Source organism: Hyla sarda, chromosome 8 (assembly GCF_029499605.1).
Source record: "Hyla sarda isolate aHylSar1 chromosome 8, aHylSar1.hap1, whole genome shotgun sequence".
NCBI classification, from domain to species: domain Eukaryota; kingdom Metazoa; phylum Chordata; class Amphibia; order Anura; family Hylidae; genus Hyla; species Hyla sarda.
Window position 1 is genome coordinate 149273806 of NC_079196.1, and position 15635 is coordinate 149289440.

The window sequence follows — 15635 nt, forward strand, 5'->3', positions numbered from 1 at the left end:
TCCACCATATTTCACTGTAGGTACTGTGTTCTTTTCTTTGTAGGCCTAATTCCGTTTTTGGTAAACTGTAGAATGATGCGCTTTACCAAAAAGCTCTATCTTGGCCTCATCTGTCCACATTATATTTTCCCAAGGATTTTGGCTTACTCAAGTTCATTTTGGCAAAATATAGTCTTGCTTTTTATGTCTCTGTGTCAGTAGTAGGGTCCTCCTGTGTTTCCTTCCTTAGAGTTTAATTTCATTTAAATATCGACGGATAGTTGGCGCTGATACTGATGCTTCCTGAGCCTGCAGGACAGCTTGAATATCTTTGGAACTTGTTTAGGGCTGCTTGTAACCTTGAGATTGTTGATATTTTTCCCCAATTTTGGTTCTCAAGTCCTCAGACAGTTCTCTTCTCCTCTTTCTGTTGTTCATGCTTAGTATGGCACACACAGACACACAATGCAAAGACTATGTGAACTTCTCTCCATTTTATCTGCTTTCAGGCGTGATTTTTATATTGCTCACACCTGTTACTTGCCCCAGGTGAGTTTAAAGGAGCATCACATGCTTGAAACAATCTTATTTTTACACAATTTTGAAAGGGTGCAAATAATTTTGTCCAGCCCATTTTTGGAGTTTGGTGTGACATTATGTCAAATTTGCTTTTTTTCCTCCCTTTTTTGGTTTAGTTCCAATACACACAAAAGGGAATAAACATGTGTATAGCAAAACAAGTGTTACTGCAATCCTTTTCTGTGAGAAATGCTTTAATTTTCTTAAATTTCAGGGGTGCCAACATTTACGGCCATGACTGTATCTTGTTTCATTATGGCTGAATAGTACAAACAAAAGAATTACAGCAGCACACTGATAGCGCTAAGAAATATGTGTAATATAACACTTTTTTTCATTGCAATACTGCTATATTAGCTTACCATCTGGCCTATTTGGCTTACCATTTCACACGTGGTGGGATGGTACATACTATTTGGACAAATGGTAAGCTAAGAACCTCTATTTTTCTCTATAGCAGTATTGAAAAAAGTGTTATATTACACATATGACTTAGCGCTAGCAGTGTGCTGCTGTAATTCTTTTGTTTGTACCTGTAGTTCAGCCGTAGCAGCTTGCACCTGTGTACTTGAGAGAGATATATATATATATATATATATATATTAAAAAAAAAAAAAAAATTATTTATATATATATATATATATATATATATATATATATATATATGATAGTTGTGTAGGATGTGCTGACCAATTTCTGCTTTTTGTGGCTGAAAAGGACTCTGAAGGTGGAGTCTTACCTTGAATATCTCAATGCTACCTTGAAGTCCTGAACACATTGAGCAGACTTTCAGTAAACTTCGATAAGTGATAGGGTTAAGTTGAATGTTCTTATCCATCAATTCCTTTCGTAATTTCAGAGCATGCTGTAGAGCAGAGTCTTTCCAGGGTGACTCAGCGCAGGCATTAAAGAGGGCAGTATACGTGGCATCTGTAGGTACCAGACCTCTCTTTTTCATCTACAATTTGAAACACAGAATAGGTTTGGACTTTAAATACTTTAAGGAGCTTTGCTACAATGATCATTTATGTTTACATCATTTGCCTAAGTTTCCTCACACACATCTAAAAAAAAAAAACATACTTGGAATTTAGATTGTGAGCACCAATGGAGACCAACACAAGTGATCACAATGGTTGCAGTTCAGTTCTGTGAAACTGGGGTCTCTAGTGGTCAGACACTTATCAAATATCCTGAAAAGGGTGAGAAATATCTATTGTGGTACAACCCCTTTAATAAATAAACATCATATACAAGACATAATAAGATATTGCACATGTACTTCTCTTTAATGTGTTGTACCCCTTTAGGGTATTATACTGACTTATACACCAGCATAGGGTTTTCGAAGCTGTAACACTGTTGTTCTATCCGTAGGACAGGCCATCAATGATAGAACAAAAGGTCAGTGCTGATCACTGGAATGTCATACATAGCAACATCCACAAAGGGGGCTGTGCATGGTACTGTAACTACTGTTACCCATTCAAGTGAATTGGTGCTGAGCCTGCTGTTGCCCCTTTATAATGATAACAAAAAGTCACTAATAATGTGTGTGTATTTAGAGTCCGCACTCCATTCTATGTATACTAAACAACATAAACATAGCATTGGGAAAATAAACTACCTAGAAAAGGAACTGAACAACGATAGGAACGCTGATGAGCCGATAGGCCCATGTAAAGTACTAACCCTTCCCAACATATATAATAAAACTAACATTTTAATTCCTCTTATTGAAACTTAGAAAGTATATGGGTCAAATAAAAAAGTAGAAAAGATTAAAACCTTAGCTGAACTATGGTTGTTAGGCTAAGGGTGGATTCACGCCACGTTTTTGCAATACAGTTCCCGTATACGGTTTGAGCGTCAAAACCATATGGAACCGTATTGCAAACCGTACTCATTGACTTTGTATTGCAAACCGTATGTTAACCGTATCATGCGGTTGCATACATTTTGTATCCGTTATGGTTAAAAGCGTTTAATTTCCCGTACTTCAAACCGTAGTCTACTACGGTCTGAAGTCCGTCTGAAAAACCGTATTTAAACCATATCCGTTTTTTATATAATGGCGGTCTACGAGAACCGTATTCAACCGGATACACTTACGGTTACATCCGGTTTTAACAATACGGTTTACAAATCTGCACATGCGCAGTTGGCTTCGAAAGTTCCACCAGCTTCTAGAATCTTCTATCTGGGAGTGTTTTTAGTGTAAAACCGTATGCAACCGTATATCCGTTTTTTATTATAATACGGTTTTTAACCGGAATCCGGCATATACGGTTTAGTACGGTTTTTAGCGATACGTTTCCTTCAAAAAAACGTGACACGGGAACTGGATTGCAAAAACGTGGTGTGAACCCACCCTTAAAGGGGTATTATTTGACTATGCTACAGGGGCTGTAAAGTTAGTGTAGTTTATAATATAGTGTCTGTACCTGTGTGTGACGGTTTTCTCACAATTCTTATGTGATTTTCACCCCAATATTTATTTTTATCAGCATTAAAATGACTTGTCTCAGATTTTTCCCAGGTTGCAATGCGGCCAAGACCTGACTCACTAGTCAGCTGATGACAGGGAGCCTGTCTGCTTCAATGGGCGGAGGGATCGCTTGTTGGGTGAGAGATCCATCTGCAACTAATGCAACAGATGTAGGCACCCTGATTGGAAACCACAGGTCTTTTGAATGGATGCAGCTCATTTATGTTTCAATGGGTGGGGTGGCTGATGTGTGGGAGGGAGGAAAATAGAATTATGGAATTTGTAGTCAAAAAGAGAAAACTGAAACAGGAAATACCAGTTCACGAAAAGCTAGCCACAGTATTATGGTAATCTCACAACATAGCCATTTAGCCCCAAGACAACCGCAGATCCTTCCTAAGCATGTCCATTACTGTCTGGCTGATACGTACTAAAATCACCTTATGGTGGATAACCCCTTTAAAGAGTACCTGTCACCAAACTAAACTTTTTTTTAAAAATATGTTTTTATTACGTTTTTCAAAGAAAACAATGAGGAACAACAAATTCAAACAATCCTCTGGGAGATCATACCACTCCTTATACAGTATGAGAGTACCATAAGCCACAGAATATAGCATACATGAACAACGCATAACTGAAACCAGTTACCAGGACTATATACCAGATTAGATAGTAAGGCATCATCCCTGGAGAGAACACCAATAAACATAAACACAGACACAACCAGTCACACATACACTAGAACACATCCTAGGAGCTCACTTTCCAACCCAGTAACCATACTACACATGGGAGGCCCCCGAAACCGGAGGATCCGTAGAGACGTCCAGCAACCACCATGGCACGACTCACATGGCAAGACTCACATAAAGAGCATGATAGAGATAAACATATTTATTCACTAAGGCAAACCACTGGGAAATTGGTGGGGAGGATGTATCCTTCCAGGCCATCACAATAACTTTACCTGCACAAAACAGGAGAAAATACGCCTATAATAGCCCGATGCCAGACCATTGATAACTCCCAATAAACAGACCTCCGGAGAAAGCACAAAGGGAAGTTCCAGATGATCAGACCAAACTAAACTTTTAATATATTGTTCCTTTTGTAATTATAAGACACTATTTACTTGCTGTTAAAATGTTCAACCTTTATATGTTTTTAATGTGATTGAAAAAAACGGCCACCAGGTGGCTCTGTTCTGTTCCATGCACAAGTCAAACAGTTAGTTTGGTCTCCTCCCAGCCTGGCAGGAGACCAAACTCAGGAAGTGTGTGCGGGGCATGGTGAGGCACAGCTGTCGCAGGCTGTTGCTGAAGCCTGCAGGGGAACGCCAACTTTCTCCTGCCAGGAGCTCACACAATGTGAGGGAAAGGTACGATACAGAGCTCTTAAAAGCTCAGAATTATTTTTAAGGGCAGGAGGGGTTGTTGGTATGCAGATTTCCAAACACATAGAATATTTCAGCCATTTGTTCAGAAAGCATTAACATTTGATAACTGCATCCATTTAATGCCCCCCCCCCCCCACCCCCAAAATGTTTCACAGTAAAAACTTCTTCTTTAGCGGAATGGGACATAGCATAAATGCCCCCAAGACAATGACTCAGATTTACTAATACTGTCAATTTTATTACGTGTCTCAGGCCTCTTTTACCAACGTAATTATCGAGTGTCTGAAATGCATAATAAAACTGGTGCATGCCATTTAGCATAGTTCTTTGCAACAGTTAATTTGCCCCAAAAGAAGTAGAAATAATTTAATAATATTGTTGTAATAAAACTACATGAGAAAAATTGTATAATACTAAAAAAAAAAAAGTTGGTGTACGTACATCTGAATACAATTTAAAAGCCTTCTTAACATATCCAGCTCTGCCGCATCCTCCTATGAGGACAGTGTAGTTACTTTCTTCAGGCTGCAGTCGTTCCTCTTTTAGCATCTTTACTTCGAAGAGCTCCAAGGCCTCTGCTAGCTGCCCAAGAGATAACATTTCTTTAGAGGGATACACAAGTAGACCAACATTAAGTGTAATAAGGTGTGTAAGATGTGCAAAGGAAATTACATTCTAAGAAATACTGGTAAGAATGCTATCTGGAACTGTATGCTATGTCTTAAACACCTAGCACCTCTTTTCCCTGTGAAATAAACAAATGGGACTATACAAATGTAAATGACTTTTGTATGGGGTAAGCCACCATTAACATTGATGACATATGGATTTAACAGATCATCAGTATACAACAATCTGTAACCAAGTGACAGTTGTCCTAATTCTACAGAACAGTGCCACTGCCAACCAGGTACCCCCTTGACTATTACAGAACAGCTCAATTCATGGAAGTGGGACTGTCCTGCAATTCCCATAGAGGACGTAATTGCAACTGGAAAGAAAAAAGCAGGTCTTGGGAGGCGCTGCTCACGTAGGTCACAAAATGGAGAGACTCAGGCCAGCACCGGACAAGCACAAGCATGTTCATTGACAAAATGGACAACGCGTGTCGTCACATACAGAGTGCCTTCCTCAGGTCCAAATGTACAATGCAATCTTCTTGAATGATAGTGTGCAAGATTGCTGGAGGGGATCCTGTGAGTAGTGGCGCAGGCGTCGGTCCATACAATAATCAATGTAACCATTGCATTGTCTAGATCAGTGTTTCCCAACCAGGGTGCCTCCAGGTGTTGCAAAACTACAACTCTCAGCATGCCTGGACAGCCAAAGGCTGTCCAGGCATGCTGGGAGTTGTAGTTTTGCAACATCAGGAGGCACCCTGGTTGGGAAACCCTGGTCTAGATGCTTTCTTGACAAAAAAAAGTATTTTTGGGGTTTTTGTTGACTTGATAAACATTTAAAAATTCTGAATTCTATGATGTTGTCGAATCTCCTTTTTGTAGTCTGCATTAAGCCAACAGTCGTGAACCTCACTGTCCACAAAGGACATTGAACCTACTGCTTTTTCATTATGTTACAGAGACATGTCTAAAGTTTTGATCAGTCGGTTGCTCAGTGCTGATACCCCCATAGATCAGAAGAACAAGCAGGGAGAAGCGTTAAAGGGTAGCTCCCACCATCCATTTTTTCTTTCTTTCTGTCCCTGCCTATTGCCCATCTCTCCCTAACCCCCCTCCCACCCTTTACATTTTTTTTTACTATATTAAAATCCCTTTTTGTCTGCCTGGTAGTGTGCTCACTACCAGGCAGACTTCCCAGCAGGCACCACGTCACTGATGCCTGCTGGGGCCGGCACTTCCGCCCTTAGCTCACTATACAGGGTGCCTCCAGCTGTTTCACCACTACAACTCCCAGCTTGCCCTGACATCTACTGGCTGTCAGGGCATTCTGGGAGTTGTAGTGGTGAAACAGCTGGAGGCACCCTGTGGTGAAAACAATAACTTTATTAGCGCAGCAGTGCTACTTCGGGAGCAGCAGCAGCAGCGGTGGCGGCGCTCTCCCGAACCCCGCTCCCCACCCCCATACCTCTGGTGCTGAGCGGCGGCGCTTCCCCGAACCCCGCTTCCCCCACCTCATTCCTCCAGTGGTGAAGACTCCGGACAGGGTAACGGCCTCCGGACAGGGTAACGGGGGCGGGCGGGCGGGGCCGCGCACGAGGCCAGTGGAGCTGGCCAATGCGCGCAGCCCCAGCTATCAGCGTGCTCGCTCTCGCCTGTCTGATTGACAGGCTGGAGCGAGCACCGAAGTGACTGGATTTCGACTCATTGCCAGGCTGAAATGAGTCGAAATCCAGTAGTGACGTCACTGCAGAATGCATTCGGCCACTAGGAGGGCGAACCCTAGTGGCCGAATTTAAAAGTGATTTTAAACTTGTTTAAAATCACTTTTTTTAATTAAAGTATATTAGAGATATGTTGTAGTACTTAAGTACTACAACATATCAATTTTTAGATTTCATGACAGTGCCCATTTAAGTATGTCCTTTCCAAAATGTAAACTCACACAAACTATTCAGATACTGTTTCTCCCACTGCAGACCAACAATACAGACATCCTTACCTTGTCTTCCTTTATTTTGGCCTTACACTGTAGGAAGTACCAGTAGGGAGTGTTCCTTCTTCCCCTGTACCTCTTCTGAGCAGCTTGTTTCTCACCAGTAAGTTCTTCGTCCTCTTCATACTTCATGTCCTGCAGCTCTGGAGAGGATTTCTTATATACGGTCCTTGTGGATAAGGTATTAGACAATGTCCCAAATTTGTCCTCCTCTGCTAGGTCTGAATTTTGGTCAGCACCAGCATGGCCAGAAAAAGTTCTGAGTGGTGCAATACTCCAGTGCAATGATAGCCTGTGACTTACCGGAGTCCCGGACTGAACGGCACATATATGTCTGCACATAGGCCATGCTTTTATAAGACATCTTGATGCCAGCGAGAATGATGGCAGCTTAGTTAGGATCTGCAGGATGCCCATGGTAGCTGACAATCAATGGTCCTCACTAAACCTAAAAACAACACAACAAAAACCCATCAGCTGGAAAACAATGGATGTCACCTAAACAGGACTAGATCAGACTGCACAGGTCAGTATTTAGTCAAAGGGGTTATCCAGGAAAAAAAAACTTTTTTTTTTATATATATATCAACTGGCTCCAGAAAGTTAAACAGATTTGTAAATTACTTCTATTAAAAAATCTTAATCCTTTCAGTACTTATGAGCTTCTGAAGTTGAGTTGTTCTTTTCTGTCTAAGTGCTCTCTGATGACACGTGTCTCGGGAACCGCCCAGTTTAGAAGAGGTCTGCTATGGGGATTTGCTTCTAAACTCGGGGACAGGCGAGTACAGCTTCCTATACTTTACATTGCACGAATCCCTCAACATACGATGGATTCGACAAACGATGGCTCGTTTGGAACGAATTACCATCGTATGTTGAGGGACCACTGTATAAGATCTAGAAATCTATTGCCTGTCTATGGAAGGTATATACCTATATAAGATCTATTAATCTATATCCTGTCTATGGAAGGTATATACTGTACATATATAAAATCTAGAGATCTATATCCTGTCTATGGAAGGTATATACATATATAAGATCTAGGAATCTATTTCTTGTCTATTAAAGGGTATATATAGGATCTAGAAATATAATACTTGTTCCTGGGGGATATATACATATATAGGATCTACCAAACCTACAAACACTAATACTGCAGCAAACCAATATATTTTCATCCCAATGTATAATCTTTATTAAATACAGAAAAAATACACACATAAAAACATAGAGACCCGGATCCGAAACAGACGTAGGGGTGGACGTCTCCTGCTTGTTTCTTGGCTTGGATATGTGGGTATCTCTGTGGTGTTTATTGTTGTTGCACTTTAGAACTTGCACTTTACCTCTGTACCCTTACTTTGGATATGATACACTCCGGGGTTAATTCAACATGTAGTTTATGCCGAGACGTCCATTTTTCATATGCTATCATGTCTGTTTTTATCATGTTTTTCTGTGTGTATTTTTTCTTATACTCAATAAAAATTATACATTGGGATAAAAATATATTGGTCTGCTGCAGTATTAGTGTTTGTAGGTTTGGTAGTTTATAGCTGCGGTCAGCAGTCCTCTCGAGGTGGTCCACAATTTATGCAGTAGGAGTACATTGGGAATTTGGATTTTCATATACCCCATCCTTTTTTTATTTTATTTACAGCTTCACTACACCTGTGTTTTTGGTATTTATATATAGGATCTAGAAATATATTCCCTGTCTATAGATGATGTATACATATATAGGATCTAGAAAAACATTCCTTATCCATAAATAATGTATACACATATAGGGGGAGATCCATCAAAACCTGTGCAGAGGAAAAGTTGACTAGTTGGCTATAGCAACCAATCAGATTGCTTCTTTTATTTTTCAGAGGCCTTTTAAAAAATGAAAGAAGCGATCGGATTGGTTGCTATAGGCAACTGGTCGATTTTTTCTCTGCACAGGTTTGGATGACTCTCCCCACAGGATCTAGAAAGCTCTTCCTTGTTCATGGATACATTTATAGGAATCTAGAAACACATGTGTTGTCTAATGAGGAGATACACTAATATACATAGATCTAGAAATATATTTCTAGTCTATGGATGATGTATACACATACAGAGATATAGAGACCTAGAAAACTATTTCTTGTCTTTGGTGGATATACAGTCAAGGCCGTAAATGTTGGCACCCCTAAAATGTTTCTAGAAAATGAAGTATTTCTCACAGAAAAGGATTGCAGTAACATGTTTTGCTATACACATGTTTATTCCCTTTGTGTGTATTGGAACTAAACCAAAAAAGGAGGGGAAAAAAGCAATTGAACATAATGTCACACCAAACTCCAAAAATGGGCTGGACAAAATTATTGGCATCCTTTCAAAATTGTGTAAAAATAAGATTGTTTCAAGTATGTGATGCTCCTTTATGGGACAAGTAACAGGTGTGGGCAATATAAAAATCCCACCTGAAAGCACATAAAAAGGAGAGAAGTTCACCTAGTCTTTGCATTGTGTGTCTGTGTGTGCCACACTAAGCATGGACACCTGAAAGAGGAGAAGAGAACTGTCTGAGGACTTGAGAACCAAAATTGTGGAAAAATATAAACAATCTCAAGGTTGCAAGTTCATCTCCAGAGATCTAGATTTGCCTTTGTCCACAGTGCGCAACATTATCAAGAAGTTTGCAACCCATGGCACTGTAGCTAATCTCCCTGGCCGTGCACGGAAGAGAAAAATTAATGAAAGGTGTCAACACAGGATAGTCCGGATGATGGATAAGCAGCCCCAAACAAGTTCCAAAAGAGATTCAAGCTGTCCTGCAGGCTCAGGGAGCATCAGTGTCAGCGCGAACTATCAGTCAACATTTAAATGAAATAAAACGCTATGGCAGGAGACCCAGGAGGACCCCACTGTTGACACAGACACATAAAAAAGCAAGGCTACATTTTGCCAAAATGAACTTGAGTAAGCCAACATCCTTCTGGGAAAACATCTTCACAGTCTGGACAGATGAGACCAAGATAGAGCTTTTTGGTAAAGCACATCATTCTACTGTTTACCGAAAACGGAATGAGGCCTACAAAGAAAAGAACACAGTACCTACAGTGAAATATGGTGGAGGTTCAATGATGTTTTGGGGTTGTTTTGCTGCCTCTGGCACTGGGTGCCTTGAACGTGTGCAAGGCATCATGAAATCTGAGGATTACCAACGGATTTTGGGTCGCACTGTACAGCCCAGTGTACAGTGGAGAGTTCTGAAGTGGCCAGCAATGAGTCCAGATCTAAATCCCATTGAACACCTGAGGAGAGAGCTTAAAATTGCTATTGGAAAAAGGCGCCCTTCCAATAAGAGACCTGGAGCAGTTTGCAAAGGAAGAGTGGTCCAACATTCCGGCTGAGAGGTGTAAGAAGCTTATTGATGGTTATAGGAAGTGACTGATTTCAGTTATTTTTTCCAAAGGGTGTGCAACCAAATATTAAGTTAAGGGTGCCAATAATTTAGTCCAGCCCATTTTTGGAGTTTGGTGTGACATTATGTCCAATTTGCCTTTTTTCCTCACTTTTTTTTGTTTAGTTCCAATACACACAAAGGGAATAAACATGTGTATAACAAAACACGTGTTACTGCAATCCTTTTCTGTGAGAAATACTTCATTTTCTTTCAAAACCAACATTTATGGCCTTGTTTATGGAGGATGTATACATATAAAGGATCTAGAAACGTAATCCTAGTCCGGAGTATGTATACATAAAAGTGGTGCAGTTGCTCATAGCAACCAATCAGATTCTTTAAAGGAGTACTGCAGCATTATACAACTTACAGTGGAGCAAAAAAGTATTTAGTCAGCCACCAATTGTGCAAGTTCCTCCACTTAAAAAGAGGAGATTTGCCTGTAATTTTCATCATAGGTATACCTCAACTATAAGAGACATAACGAGAAAAAAAAAATCCATAAAATCACATTGTCTGATTTTTACAGAATTTGTTTGTAAATGATTGTTACGCTCTGCACAGAAAGTTTTATCTGGTGACAGGTACTCTAAGAGCAGAGGAGCAGTGTAAGCCATGTGACCCTGCCTGCCCAATGGGAACCCCTAAATTCTGTAGTATATAATGTAGTGGGGGGAGGAGTTGCCCCAGTACAGCCTAAAGCTGTATGCTGAGCACAAGTGTGGTAAAGAAGTGAGGTGAGGAGAAATCCTGAGGCCCCAAAACAAATCTCTTCTCAATCCTATCCAGCCATTCTGCCAATGATCCCCCGTAGAGTGGAAAGCCAAGCCCTGGCAGAGAAAGTTGTTGGACCTTGTCAGAACCCTAGCCGGCCTGGAGAATCTTCAGTCTCATAACAAGTCAGCATTAATCAGTTTGGTGAAAAACACCATAAGTCACAGCAAGGCAACTGGGCTTCCAAAGGGTTACACTGCATCCACTCTACTTGTGTGTAAGGGTACGTTCTGCCGCTGAAGGACCTCTGTATGGTGCCCTTAAATGTGCCTGCTCAGAGCGGCAATACGCCGCTCCGAGCAGACACACTGCGATATGCGAGTCGCAGAGCGCATGCGCAGTATACTCGCACATCGCGGCAGCTCTCGGCCTAGCTCACTGAGCAGGGGAAGCAGCCGCGATGTGTGCAAGTACACCTCGCATGCGTGGGAGACCCATCGCAGTGTCTGCTCGGAGCGGCTTATTGCCGCTCCGAGCAGGCACATTTAAGGGCACCATACAGAGGTCCTTCAGCGGTGGATCTGAAGCGTAAAATACGCTGTAAATCCGCACGTGTGAACGTACTAGGGATCGACCGATTATCGGTATGGCCGATATTATCGGCCGATAATCACGATTTTGGGCATTATCGGTATCGGCAATTATCTTGCCGATAAGCCGATAATGCCCCGCCCCCACCGCACCGCGACCGCCACCCCCCCGACCCGCCGCACCTCCGACCCACCACACCGCGTCGCACCCCCCCACCGTGATGCTGGGCGGTATACCGGTATGGATTTTTGCCCATACCACTATACCGGTCGGGCCCCTCCCCCACCCTCCGAGTCAATTAAAAAATTAAACTTACCCGTAATGGGGGTGGTCCGGCCCATCCATCGTTCCTGTAGTGTCCGGGGGCGTTCCGGGTGAAGAGTGAACCGGTCCGGGCTGTCCTTCTTCTCCGGCGGTCATCTTCTCCACTCCGGGCAGGCTCCGGCCTAGTACGCTGCATAGACGCCGCTACGTCGTGACGTCAGGTGCGTCGCTGCGCAGCGGCGTCTATGCAGCGTACTAGGCCGGAGCCTGCCCGGAGTGGAGAAGATGACCGCCGGAGAAGAAGGACAGCCCGGACCGGTTCACCCTCCACCCGGAACGCCCCCGGACACTACAGGAACGATGGATGGATGGCCCGGACCACCCTGACAGGTAGGGGAGAGAAGCGGGTGGTGGCGGCGGTCTATGGCCCCGCAAAAGCCACTCCAGATCATTGATTTAAAGCGCCCGCTTTAAATCAATGATCTGCAGCGGTGTCGCAGGGGGTTAAATAGCCGATAACTTATACCGTAATATCGGTATAAGTTATCGGCTTTCGGCCCTAACCTGCACCGATTATCGGTATCGGCCCTGAAAAACCGATATCGGTCGATCCCTAGAACGTACACTAATAACATCTGCACGCTGCTCAGTAAAAGGCAGTTATCCGTAACCCAACATTGGTGGGTTTCTTTACTCCCCGTGTCTGGCCCAAGAGAAGCTGTGCTTGGGCTGTGTATAGGCTAACTGTGCCCTGGCGTCACAAAGTGATCAGGTATTGCACCCCCCTGTCACCACAAATTTCTATGGGAGAAGCAGAGATGCAGCGTTGGGGCATCCCACGTTCCCCATAGAGCTGAACTGAGGGGGTGTATCTGTGACACAAACATTAGCCACACAGAGTCACAACAGTTTGGGAGTTCTCAGGGGGTACAAGCGGTCGGACCACCGCGATCAGACACTTATCCCCTATCCTTCAGATAGGGGATAAGTTGTCTATGGCTAGAGAACTCTTATTATTACTTTTTTTTTCATTTTAATCTTTAATTTTTCAGAGGCCTTTAACATGAAAAAAGTTGCTATGGGCAACTCAACCCCTCTTGCTCCCACATAGGGATTGCTTGTTAACCCCTTAACGACGAGCACCGTAAATGTACGTCCTGATGAGGTGGCACTTAACACACCAGGACGCACATTTACGTCCTATGCATAACCGCTAGCATCGGAGCGATTCTCGCATCATGCGCGGCTGGTCCCGGCTGCTGATAGCAGCCAGGGACCCGCCTGTAATGGGCGACATCTGCGATCGTGCGGATGTCCGCCATTAAACCCTCAGATGCTGTGATCAATACAGATCACAGCATCTGCAGCATCGCGGTACTTTGAATGGATGATCGGATCGCCCGATCATCCAGCATGGCGGCCGGAGGTCCCCCTCACCTTGCTCTGGCCATCTCCCGGGGTCTTCTGCTCTGGTCTGCGATCGAGCAGAAGATGACCGATAATGCTGTACAATGCTGTGTCCTATACATAGCACTGAACAGTATTAGCAATCAAATGATTACTATAAATAGTCCCCTATGGGGACTATTAAGGGACATCTGCAGCGTTACAAACACTTATCCCCTATCCTCAAGATAGGGGATAAGTGTTTGATCGCGGGGGGTCCGAACGCTGGGACCCCCTGTGATCTCCTGTACGGGGCCGCGGCTCTTCCATGCAGGGGGCATGCCAGCACGCCTCCTCCATACATCTCTATGGTGGATGCGGGGAGGCAGCATTCGTGCCTCCCCGCATACCCCATAGTATTGTATGGGGACGGGGAGGAGACGGGGCATCACCATGAGTGCTAATGGCGGCGCCCGTTAGGGAGATCGGGGGGGTCCCAGGGGGTCAGACCCCCCGCGATCAAACACTTATCCCCTATCCTGTGGATAGGGGATAAATGTAATGCCTCTGCAGTTGTCCTTTAAAGTGTAAAAATAAAAGTAAAAAAAAAAAAAATTTGAAAAACCCCCTCCCCCAATAAAAACGCAAATTGTCCCATTTTCCCTATTTCACCCCCAAAAAGTGTAAAAAAATATTTTATATACATATTTGGTATCGCCAAGTGCGTAAATATCCCAACTATTAAAATTAAATGTTAAGGATACTGTATGGTGAACGGCGTGAACGTAAAAAAAAATCCTAAATAGCTGCTTTTTTTTTTATAACATTTTATTCCAAAAAAAATTATAAAAAAGTATTAGAAGTTTTGTTATAAGCAAATGTGGTATCAATAAAAAGTACAGATCACGGCGCAAAAAATGAGCCCCCATACCGCCGCTTATACGGAAAAATGAAAAAGTTATAGGTCTTCAAAATAGGGGGATTTTAAACGTACCAATTTGGTTAAACAGTTTGCGACTTTTTTTTTTTTTTAAGCGCAACATTAATAGAAAAATATGTTATCATGGGTATTTTAATCGTATTGACCCAAAGAATAAAGAACACGTCATTTTTACCATAAATTGTACGGCGTGAAAACGAAACCTTCCAAAATTAGCAAAATTGCGGTTTTCTTTTTAATTTCCCCACACAAATAGTATTTTTTTGCATGCGCCATACATTTTATGGTAAAATCAGTGATTTCATTACGCAGGACAACTGGTCACGCAAAAAACAAGCCCTCATACTAGCCTGTGGATGGAAATATAAAAGAGTTACGATTTTTAGAAGACGAGGAGGAAAAAACAAAAATGCAAAAATAAAATTGGCCTGGACCTTAAGGGATTAACATGAAAAAAAGCCATCTAATCGGTTGCTATGGACAACTGAACCACTCTGGCTCCCCCATAGGGATTGCTTGTTAATAGAAGATATGGATGTGGCTGATAACATGGAGCAATAGCTCGTATACAGAACACATGGCGAGAAGAGACAGTACAGACTAGGCCTCAGGGGTAGCAAGCAGCTCGGTGTGTCGGTTCCGTACTCAGTCCCCGGTCCTCCCTTACTAACCTTCCCGTCCCTGCAGCTCCTCACCGCCGCTCGCCCCATACTGTCCTCTGTCACAGGTCACGTTACCCGGTGCATTGCCGTGGAATGAGATTTGCCATAGAATGAGATGGTCCGCCTCCATCACATCCTATTGGCTCTCTCTTGTCACGTGACATATTTAAACGTCGCGCATCGATGCGCACAGTAGTGTCAGTTTGGCTATCACAGGGAGAGGATCTCCTCACCCTGTGATTGCTGAAGCTGTACGGAGCTCTCATGGCCTCTGTGGCCCGACAGAATTTCACACATGTACGCAGCTCATACGGCTGGCACATATACATTTACTGTTGATCCACAGCGCTATCGGGAGCCCGATGCCCGATGGCGCTGTCATCAGGATCCCCACGCCCGCAGCTCTACACCCCGTCCCCCGCATCTCTACTCCCCGTCCCCCGCAGCTCTACTCCCCGTCCCCTGCAGCTCTACACCCCGTCCCCCGCATCTCTACTCCCCGTCCCCCGCAGCTCTACTCCCCGTCCCCTGCAGCTCTACACCCCGTCCCCCGCATCTCTACTCCCCGTCCCGTTAAC

At 43.3% G+C, this 15635-nt stretch overlaps 1 protein-coding gene across 3 annotated transcripts in view; it reads right to left on the bottom strand.

Moving 5' to 3' along the window:
* PTCD1 (pentatricopeptide repeat domain 1) overlaps positions 1 to 15635 on the bottom strand; it is a 28972-nt gene that overhangs the window by 12540 nt on the left and 797 nt on the right. For 2 of the 3 annotated variants that reach the window (XR_008847170.1, XM_056535776.1), the window contains exons 2-5: positions 15067 to 15132; positions 7065 to 7506; positions 4887 to 5027; positions 1298 to 1516 (exon numbers count right to left, since the gene is read on the bottom strand). Coding sequence is in view for 2 of the 3 variants with exons in the window: in XM_056535776.1 (XP_056391751.1) it covers positions 1298 to 1516; positions 4887 to 5027; positions 7065 to 7475 (771 nt within the window). In the remaining variant the exon portion in view is untranslated. The remainder of the gene's footprint in view (positions 1 to 1297; positions 1517 to 4886; positions 5028 to 7064; positions 7507 to 15066; positions 15133 to 15635) is intronic. The other variant, XM_056535777.1, reaches the window with a different exon arrangement.